Below are 10,007 nucleotides of genomic sequence, written 5' to 3'. Positions count from 1 at the left end.
CCACAAAAACCGTATTCCATCTTATAACACGTAGACGTCAACTCATTTTTTTTTCTCATTTTATCACTTTGAAACTGTATTGTGAAATTGAGAAAAAGATAAGAAAAGAGAAAAAAAAAAAAAGAAACGAAAGAATATGATTGGTTGTGAGAGAGAGAGTAAAAGAGGAGAACGATGATGGAGTGTGCGGTCATTTTTATTGAGGTGCGACTAAACCGCAAGGGGGGACTGCAGCCAAACCGCATTCCACTATCTCAAGCCTTCCACAAACATTTAGATTTTATATGATTATATATAATATAATTTTTTAAAGGGTAAACTATTATATACAGAGAAAAATATTATACACAGTTTCAATACAAAATAAACTAAATAAAAATGATCGAACCGTTTAAAACACTTAAAAATATACTAAAATCTCTACAATATTTTAAATTATTGTTTAACATATATAATATGTTATTTATTACAAAATATAACGTTTGATGTCATCCAAATAGTCTTTATATATATATATATATATATATATATATATATATATATATATATATATTATTTTGACCCAATACGTCTTTTCCCATTTCGTAATTTTTGTGGATATACAAGTGAATAAAAGATTTACCAAATTTATGGAAAAAAGGTAACTTTCTTTTTTATTATCCTTTTTCCTTTTTTGTGATAAAATAGAAAGAATCTGCCAAATCCGTACCGGATACTCCAGACTACAATGGGACAAGTTGACCGTAGATTTCTCCAAAAAAATTAGTCGGATCTTCCAAGATAATGCCACGTGTCGGTAATCTTTATCTGTATTACTCTAACTTATCCGGTTTGTCCGGTTGCTTGGGTTCGTTAAAACTTCACACACATTTTAAGCTTTAACAAACAGTCGTCCAGTAATCACCAAAAGGACCTTATACTTTACCTGGTTTTGCAAAACTGGCCCTCTTATGTCTTATTTGATTGAATAATCCTTTTTATTATAACGGCAAAAACCAAAGCACCACTCATATGCTCATGTAATAAGTCTTCGACTAGTATAGTTAAAGAGTTATTTGAAAAATAACAACTTGACTAGTTAAAAGATTATATATATATTTTTTGGGCTAAAAGTGGACAATCTTTGATACATTTCTAGTATAATGCTATACCCATTACCAAGAATTTGTTCTAATTTTGGAGGAAATAATATTTGTTTTCTAACTATTAAACTTTGTTTGTTTTTTAAATATCAATAATACCAGGCTATTGTTTATTGTTCGAATATTATCCCTACTAGCGATTGTCTCCGATCAATGAAGTTTTTTTTTTTATTATTTTAAAAATGAATTTAACGATCATGCAATTAGTTATGTGAAATCTTTTATAGTTAATTTTGATAAAAACTATTATCAAGAAACCAAATAATATAGCTTGTTGCTTATTTTTGTTGAGGAAACCCGTTTACAACGTTTATAAAAAGTTAAATAAAATAATTATATAAAATGATAACCATCTTTCTTTTGATATAATTTGTTGATTAAAGTTTATCAATTTTATTTACAATAGTAAAATATGACAACTAACAAAAGTCATATAAATGTGAATGAACCTTTTTTAAAGTCTAAACTTGGTCATGATAGTATCCAAAAAAATACCATACACAAATTTGGATATCCGTTAACCCAAATGAAAAAGGAAACTAACGGAGGACTGAATTTGCAAAACTTACTAAAGTTTAAGGTCTATTTTTGAAACTCCACCGTTTTGTCACCTATATATGTAGGCCTGTTCAGTAGGGGGTCACCTTCTTTCATTTTGAATAAAGTATACTCCTTTGATCCCTCTTTGTTTAAGTTTGATGATGCCTTCAACGCCCCTTTTCTAGGTTTCATCGATTTCCTCATCTACCAAGTTCCCCAGGTTTGATTCTTCTTTCTCTCTTCCCCATTCCAATCATTTACGATATGAATTAGCTTCAATCTTGCTTTTCTTCCAGTTCATGATTCGATTTTTAGGGTTTTGACATTAGACATGTTAGTTAATTCACGATATTACTTCTGGATTTTGCTAGGCGCTTAATAAAACTCTGAAAACAACCAAGAACATAACTCGTATTTTGACATAGTCGATTTCTTCTTATTCTTTGATTCATTCGAAAAATGTGGAATTCAGATGAACTTGTAATGATCTGATTGAAGTTTGTTTACCTTCGGTTGAAAACGTTTGACCAGATCTGAATTCAAAAAATTTCTCGTTTGACTTTATTTACCAGATCAGAATTTCGAAGTTTCTTCAGACATTAATTAAACAATGGCTCCAACAACGATAGAAGGGACTTCAAACGGGTCTGTAAAAGCAAAAGAGGAAGAACAAACAACACCTTCTTTATTCGAAATCGATGACTCCGATCTAACGAGGCTTCTAGAAAAACCGCGACCAGTAAACATCGAGAGAAAAAGATCTTTCGATGAAAGATCATTTAGTGAAATGTCGATTACGATGTCGCCACCACGTAATAATTTCTACAAAATGAGCGATAATTCATCACGGGGGTTTGATAATCTCGACGGCGTTTATTCTCCGGGGAGATGGACTGGAACTCCTCGAAGTGGGTATTTTGAGCCTCATCCGATTGTTGGAGATGCTTGGGAGGCTTTGAGACGATCTTTGGTCAACTTTCGTGGTCAACCTGTTGGGACTATTGCTGCTCTTGATAATTCTTCAGAGGACCTTAATTATGATCAGGTGAATTTCAATTCCTTTTTTCTTATGAAGCTGATTTTGATTAACGGATTGTGATTTGTTCAAGTTGACTTTTGATTTATGATGTTTAGAGATTTGAGTCTTCATATCAATCGAGTCCTTTATGATCCTTGGTTATAAAATTTGTATTAAATGCAAGAAATTGCTACGTATTTCCATTTATTTTTGTATATAGCTACCCAATTTCTATATATATTTATATGAAATTTTTGTAAAATGCAAGAAATGTCGATGTAATTTTATTTAAATACAAAAAATGCAATTTTCCTTTTATTTATTTGTGTTTTATAGCATCATACTTACATTTATTTCTATTAAACCATTCTATTTTATCATTACTTTTTCTTATTAAACCACTGTACTTTGAAAATAATTGTTCTTCCTATTACACTATTATACAAAGCAATATTCACTACTATAGTGCTATTATTATACTTTATTTCTATTACAAATTGTACCCTTCAGTTCTTTTTATTAAAGCATTGTACTTTCAATCTTTTTTTATTAATAAACTATACTTAAAAATCTACCCGATTATAACAATAATAATTTCTTTGCCTTTGGATGGAAGATGTGAAAAAAATGGTATAATAAATAAGTTATAGAAAGTACATTGCTATTTCTTTCATTTAACCCTAGATTCTACCCTCTATTAAAATTTATTAAAGCATTCTACTTTCTATATTTTTTTATTAATACATTATTAATACGTTATACTTCAAAAAAAATCTATCTGATTATAACAATATTAATCTCATAAAAGATTTTATATTACGTGTGTGTGTTTTTTTTTCAATTAAACCTCAACTTTATTTTTTCCTTGAAAAAGACTTTTCATTTTTCATTTTTTTTTCGATCTGGCCCTTTTAGTCATTTTTTTTTTCGGAAAAAACTTGTAAAATGTGAGGGTTTATTCTTGAAAAAACAAAAAAAGTGAGGGTTTGTTCGGAAATAGTTTGAAAGTGGAGTGTTTTTTCGGAAAAAAATGCAAAGTTGAGGGTTTTTTTGGAAAAAACTAAAAACACAAGGTTTTTTCCGGAAAAAAAAAAGTTGAGGTTTAATCCCGAAAAAAAAACACAAAATATAAAATCTTTTATGAGATTAACCCTAAATTCTTTGTCTTCGGATTTCAATTATTTACTTATTTTTTCTTTCGAAAATATAACATTGTAACGGAGCGAAAAAATGCGCTATAATAAACAAATTAAAGAAAATACATTGCTATTTCTTACATTTAAAACTAAATTCTACTTTTGACATTTATTCCTCCTTTTGTAGGTATTTGTAAGAGACTTTGTGCCAAGTGCATTAGCCTTTTTAATGAACGGAGAACCCGAAATAGTGAAAAACTTCCTCCTAAAAACCGTTTTCCTCCAATCACGCGAAAAAAAGGTTGACAATTTCAAATTAGGTGAAGGGGTAATGCCCGCAAGTTTTAAAGTGCTCCATGACCCTGTGAGAAACACGGAGACAATTTTAGCGGATTATGGTGAAAGCGCGATTGGGCGTGTGGCTCCCGTTGACTCAGGGTTTTGGTGGATTATACTGCTTCGTGCGTATACGAAATCCACGGGTGACTCGTCTTTAGCCGAAATGCCTGAAATCCAAAGGGGGATTAGACTTATTATGACTTTGTGTCTTTCCGAAGGGTTTGATACGTTTCCTACTTTGCTATGTGCGGATGGATGTTGTATGATTGATCGAAGAATGGTTAGTATTTGATATCTTTCTACTTTTATCAAGAAATAGCAAAGTACTTTGGTTTAGTTGTTTGGGAAATCTCCGATAAAGTCCTAATATTTTGGACGGGTTTATGGTTTAATCCAAATTTTTATTTTTTGAACAGAAAAGTTCCGATTATCTAAATTTATACGATAATCTGTCATTTTTTGTTGAAAAAAATTGACTGTTTCGTTTATTTGGGCAAAATATAAAATAATTGAGGTTTTTCTGCTCAAAATTTAAAAGTTGGGATTAAACCGTAAACTGATTCAAAATAGTTGTTTGTTATAGGATTTGTATCTTTCTTTTATTATTATTTTTATTGTAGTATTGTACTTCGAATTTTTTGTTTTTGTTTTTTGTTTTTCTAGGAGTAAAAATAGTTTTGTATTTGAATGACCTTAAATAAAAGGTAGAATTACATTTAACCCTTTGGCAACATCATCCGAATTCAAAGCAATTTTGAGTTATTGTCTTGATTTTCCAAAGTATGATTTTCTAATAGGAAGAAATAAAAAGAATATATGCTTATAATAAACAAATTAGTTTAAGGGGTGTTTGGCTTAGCTTTTCACAGCCAAAAGTCCTTTTTGGAAAAGAAAAAAAAAAAGCAAAAGATGTTTGGCAAAACTAGTTTTAAAAGCTACTTTTGGAGTTTTGATACAAGGAAAATGAACTTTTTGGAAAAGTCACGAAAACCTGATTTTTTGTAATTTTTCCAAAAAGGACTTCTGGGCTGTGAAAAGCTAAGCCAAACACCCCCTAAGTGCGATGCTATTTCTTGTATGTGGTTTCATCCTTTTGTTTTGTATGCTCCTTCCATTCGATTGAATCCCCTTTTCACTTCACATGCAAATGACCAAAATACCCTTCAACAATGGACAGTTTTATAGAATCTTTGTATATCTCTATCTAACGTTGAAGGGTAAATACGTAATTTTACCGTCTGTGCAAGTTTATTAAAAATTACAACTTTCCTGTTTTTGCTCTATACGCTGAATGCTCTTCTGTGTTTCGACTCACAGGCAAATGACAAAAATACCTTACAATTAGGTAGAATCTTGTATATCTTTGTCCAACATTGAAGGGCAAATACGTAATTTTACAGTCTCTGCTTGTTTACTCAAAATTACAACATCCGTGCTTTTGCTCTGTATGCTCCTTCTGTGTTCACATGTAAATGACAAAATATCCATTTAGCGATAGACATATTTCAGATCTTCATCTAACGTTGATGGGCAAATCCGTAATTTCAACAATCTTTGCTGATTTGTAGGGTGTATACGGGTACCCAATCGAGATCCAAGCACTATTCTTCATGGCGCTAAGATGCGCCTTACTTCTCCTAAAACGCGATTGCGAAGGCAACGACTGCATTGACCGAATAGTCAAACGCCTCCACGCGCTCTCCTTCCACATGCGCAGTTACTTTTGGCTCGACATCAAACAACTCAACGACATCTATCGCTACAAAACCGAAGAGTATTCTCACACCGCAGTCAACAAATTCAACGTAATCCCCGATTCGCTTCCCGAATGGGTCTTCGATTTCATGCCGACACGTGGCGGGTACTTTATTGGGAACGTAAGTCCGGCGAAAATGGATTTCCGGTGGTTTTGTTTGGGGAATTGTGTGGCGATTTTGTCGTCGTTAGCGACGCCTGAACAGAGTTCGGCGATTATGGATTTGATTGAGTCGAGGTGGGGAGAACTCGTCGGAGAGATGCCGTTGAAGATTTGTTATCCGGCGATGGAGAGTCATGAGTGGAGGATTGTTACTGGGTGTGATCCGAAGAATACGAGTTGGAGTTATCATAATGGTGGATCGTGGCCAGGTTTGTGCTTTTTTTTTTTTTTTTTTTTTTTTAATGGTTAAATACGTATTTTTATCCAATAAATGTTTTTGTCTTTTTTTAGATTTATGGAAAAAGGTTTTTGTTAAATGAAATATGCAAAATGTTTCACATTTTTACCAAGCAACAATATCGTACCTTTTTATCAATTCAAATAAGTTACTAGGTTAGTAGGGCAAATTGGTATATATTTACATCTTTTGGTCCTAAATTGGAACATCTTTGTGTTTTTTATATAAAAAACTATCTTGTTGGATAAATTTGAAAAAAAAAATATGAAATGTTGTTGCATAAATATGCATTTAGCGCTTCTATATTTGTGATTCACACCATTTTTTAGATAGATAACTATTTTCATATGTGTTGTTGAGTAACTAGATTGCATCTTTTGGTGCTAAATTAAGACATGGTGACATATTTTGTATCAAAAATCATCTCGTTACAAAAATTGAGAAAATTGTGAAAAGTTGTTTGCTTTCTTTTTTGCTACTAAAGTTAAAGAGTAAATTACTGAAATAATCCCTATGGTTTGGTCAAAATTGCACGTATGGTCCTTAACTTTTTTTTTGCACTCAGATCCACCATGTGGCTTGATTTTGTTGTGTTTTTCGTCCCATGGTTTGGTCAAAATTGCACATTTGGTCCCTAACTTTATGTATGTAAGGGACGAAAAATGTAACAAAATCAAACCAGTAACAAAATCAAACCACAGGACGATCCTAGTGCAAAAAAAAGTTAGGTACCAAACGTCAATTGTGACCAAACCGTAAGGACAATTTCAGTAATTTACTCAAAGTTTAAAACATCATTTATCTACACGACACTTATTGAGAAAAAAATGTTTCACACTTTTACCAACTTATGCGACAATGTTGTATTTTTTTTTATGTCGTTTTACATATTTCAGCCAGCTTATCAGCTAGTTACCAAACGTTTTTATTTATTTATCAGCTAACTTTTCAGCTAGTACGCCAAACATACTGTTATACTGACAGTATCGATTTCATGTATATTTTGCAGTTCTAATATGGCTTTTAACAGCCGCGTGCATAAAAGCAGGGCGACCCCAAATAGCAAAGCGCGCAATCGAATTAGCCGAAAGCCGGTTACTAATGGACCAGTGGCCGGAATATTACGATGGAAAACTTGGCCGATTTATTGGAAAACAAGCGCGTAAAAACCAAACATGGTCAATAGCCGGATATTTGGTTGCCAAAATGATGCTTGAAGATCCGTCTCATTTAGGTATGATATCACTTGAAGAAGACAAACAAATGAAGCCTCAGATGAAAAGATCTGCTTCATGGGTTTGTTAAATTGAAGAACACAACTTCAACTTCAATATATTATCATCATTATTATTATTGTGTTTTTTTCACTCCACGTTTTCGGGTTTTGTTTCTAACACTTGGTGTATTATACGCATGCCCATTGACAAGTCGGGATTTGTTTATGGTTTTGAACAATGTGAATTGATGAAATTTTGCAAGCGGTTTAATAATGTTCGGTTTGAATTGTGGTTTTTGTTACTTTTGTTTTTTTGTTATACGGGTGAGGAGTTGCAAACGTAATGATTTTCGAGGTGAATTATGTAAGAAGTATTGCTAGAGCTTATTGGGACTTCAAGTGTTTGAATATATTCTACGACATGCTAACATTTGGTTTTGTCAAATTCTTTCAATAAATTCTTATTTATTCCTCACATTATTATTTTCAGAAAATATGTTGAAGTAATTAAGGTAATATTTATTTATAGGGTTAATAGTTGAAATTGGTCTTTAAACTATTGTAAAAATGTATTTATTTAGTTATTAGCCTTCTTTTAAGATTTCGAAGGTCCCATATGTATTTTGTGTTATACTATGATATTCAAATTGATCTTTTTGGCGTTGTCAATCCTTTATTTATTTCGGGTAATTACTAATCTAGCCAAATTAAGAAAGTCATTAGCAATTTTTAGCCAAAAATTAGTAAATGTCCAAATATAGCCCACGAAACCGTAGGTTTCGAGTTTCGTCTACTGTTTCGTCAATTCGTCTACTGTTTCGTGTTTTGTATAATTTTTTTTTTCATTTTCAACATACAAAACCGTAGGTATCTCGAAACCTATGGTTTCCTCTCTCGAAACCTATGGTTTCCCTAACCGTAGGCTACGGTTTTGTCAAAAAAATACGTTTTTTTTTTTTTTTTTTTTTAATCTACTACTTTGGGGGTTTTAACTACTGTTTTGTCAAAAAAACTACGGTTTTAATTTTTTTTTTTTAATAAAGAGTATAAAAAAGAATGTTTATAATATGTAGAATAATTTTAACAATTATTTTGTTTAAATTTGACTATTATTTGGGTAAATTTGACTACTTTTTTGTTAAATTTGATTACTGTTTTGTTAAACTTGACTACTTTTTTTGTCAGATTTGACTACTGTTTTGAACCTACCTTATATATATTAAGTATTTTATATTTTTGGAAATATTTCATATCTGGGAAATTTTCTTCTCTGTAACTTCTTTGTTCTCAAAATTAAGATAATGAATTGTAACGAGTATTTTGTATTGCTCATTACGGATGGAAGATGAGAGTTTGTTAATTCCCAATTATCATATGTTTGGCCACCGAGATACAATCCGAGAATGTTTTATTTAGGTGTTGAATTTTACGAAACCACGACGTTCACCGAATTTGTTCATTTGGTGAAGTGCAAGATGGGTCTTCATGAAGAATCAAAAGTTAGTCTGGCTTATCAACATCCAGAACAACTCTATTATTGGGGTATTGTTGATGATCGTGATATTAGAAAGCTGATCAAGGTAATAAATGTCGTTGGAGATAAATCTGTGTCTGTGTATGTGGTGGTTGAAGAAGGTGTTTGGCGTAACGAAGTGGATGATAGAGGAAAGGCATCTGCAGATAATTTATCAAGTGGAAAAGGGAGCAACAACCCATTAGGTAATTTTAAAAGTCCAAGTAAAAGTCAATATCATAGTGTCTCTGAAAATGTAAATGTAGTGCCAGAACCGATTATGTATGTTACACCGGAGAATTATAAGTATATCGGTGATAATGATGTTGGTACATATGTTAATGATGTTGGTGTAAATCATTACTCTGACAAAAAAAAAGCAGTAGCCGTGGTGAATAAGGTTGGTAATGAATCTGGAAAACAGGAAGTTCTGTTTTTGCATGATGTTGAACTAAAAGGATATGGCGAGTTTACGGATTATGACAAGTTGGATATATCCGACCTAGAGAGTGATTCTAACGGAGAAGAATTTGATGACAAACCTAAGCTTATTTATTCAGATACCATGTTTCATGGTATGCCCCCTTTGCCTTCGTGTCCTGTAAACGTTGATGTGAACATTCCATGTCAGAGGGTGGATATAAGTGAAGAGATTAAGGTTCTAGACATTTTTGATGACAAAGAGTTGCTCAAGCTTGCAATTGGAAGACAATGCATGGAACAAGGTAAGCAGTATAAGACTACCAGATCGAGCAAAGAAAGGTTCGAGGTTGTTTGTTTGGTAAAAAAAATTTCATGGATGGTTAGGGCAAGGGGAATCCAATCGACTACTGCTTTCCAAGTCACAAAAATTGTTGACCAACACACATGTTGTGCAACAAACTTGGAGCTAATCATCGACAATCAAAGAAAAAGGTACTCGGGCACTTTATCGCTGAAGTATTGGC

General features: G+C 32.2%; 1 protein-coding gene across 1 annotated transcript; it reads left to right on the top strand.

Moving 5' to 3' along the window:
• Positions 1 to 1,791: 1,791 nt before the first annotated feature.
• Positions 1,792 to 7,834, top strand: LOC145158997 (putative alkaline/neutral invertase D). Its single transcript, XM_079077888.1, has 5 exons — positions 1,792 to 1,902; positions 2,255 to 2,727; positions 4,024 to 4,455; positions 5,744 to 6,302; positions 7,341 to 7,834. Exons 2-5 carry the CDS (start codon positions 2,293 to 2,295, stop codon positions 7,634 to 7,636), a joined length of 1,722 nt encoding a protein of 573 aa, XP_078934014.1. The 5' UTR covers positions 1,792 to 1,902; positions 2,255 to 2,292; the 3' UTR covers positions 7,637 to 7,834.
• Positions 7,835 to 10,007: the final 2,173 nt, after the last annotated feature.

Source organism: Lactuca virosa, chromosome 2, assembly GCF_052849685.1.
Source record: "Lactuca virosa cultivar CGN04683 chromosome 2, Lactuca_virosa_CGN04683_v6, whole genome shotgun sequence".
Classification (NCBI taxonomy): domain Eukaryota; kingdom Viridiplantae; phylum Streptophyta; class Magnoliopsida; order Asterales; family Asteraceae; genus Lactuca; species Lactuca virosa.
This window is presented reverse-complemented; position numbering and strand designations above follow the sequence as displayed.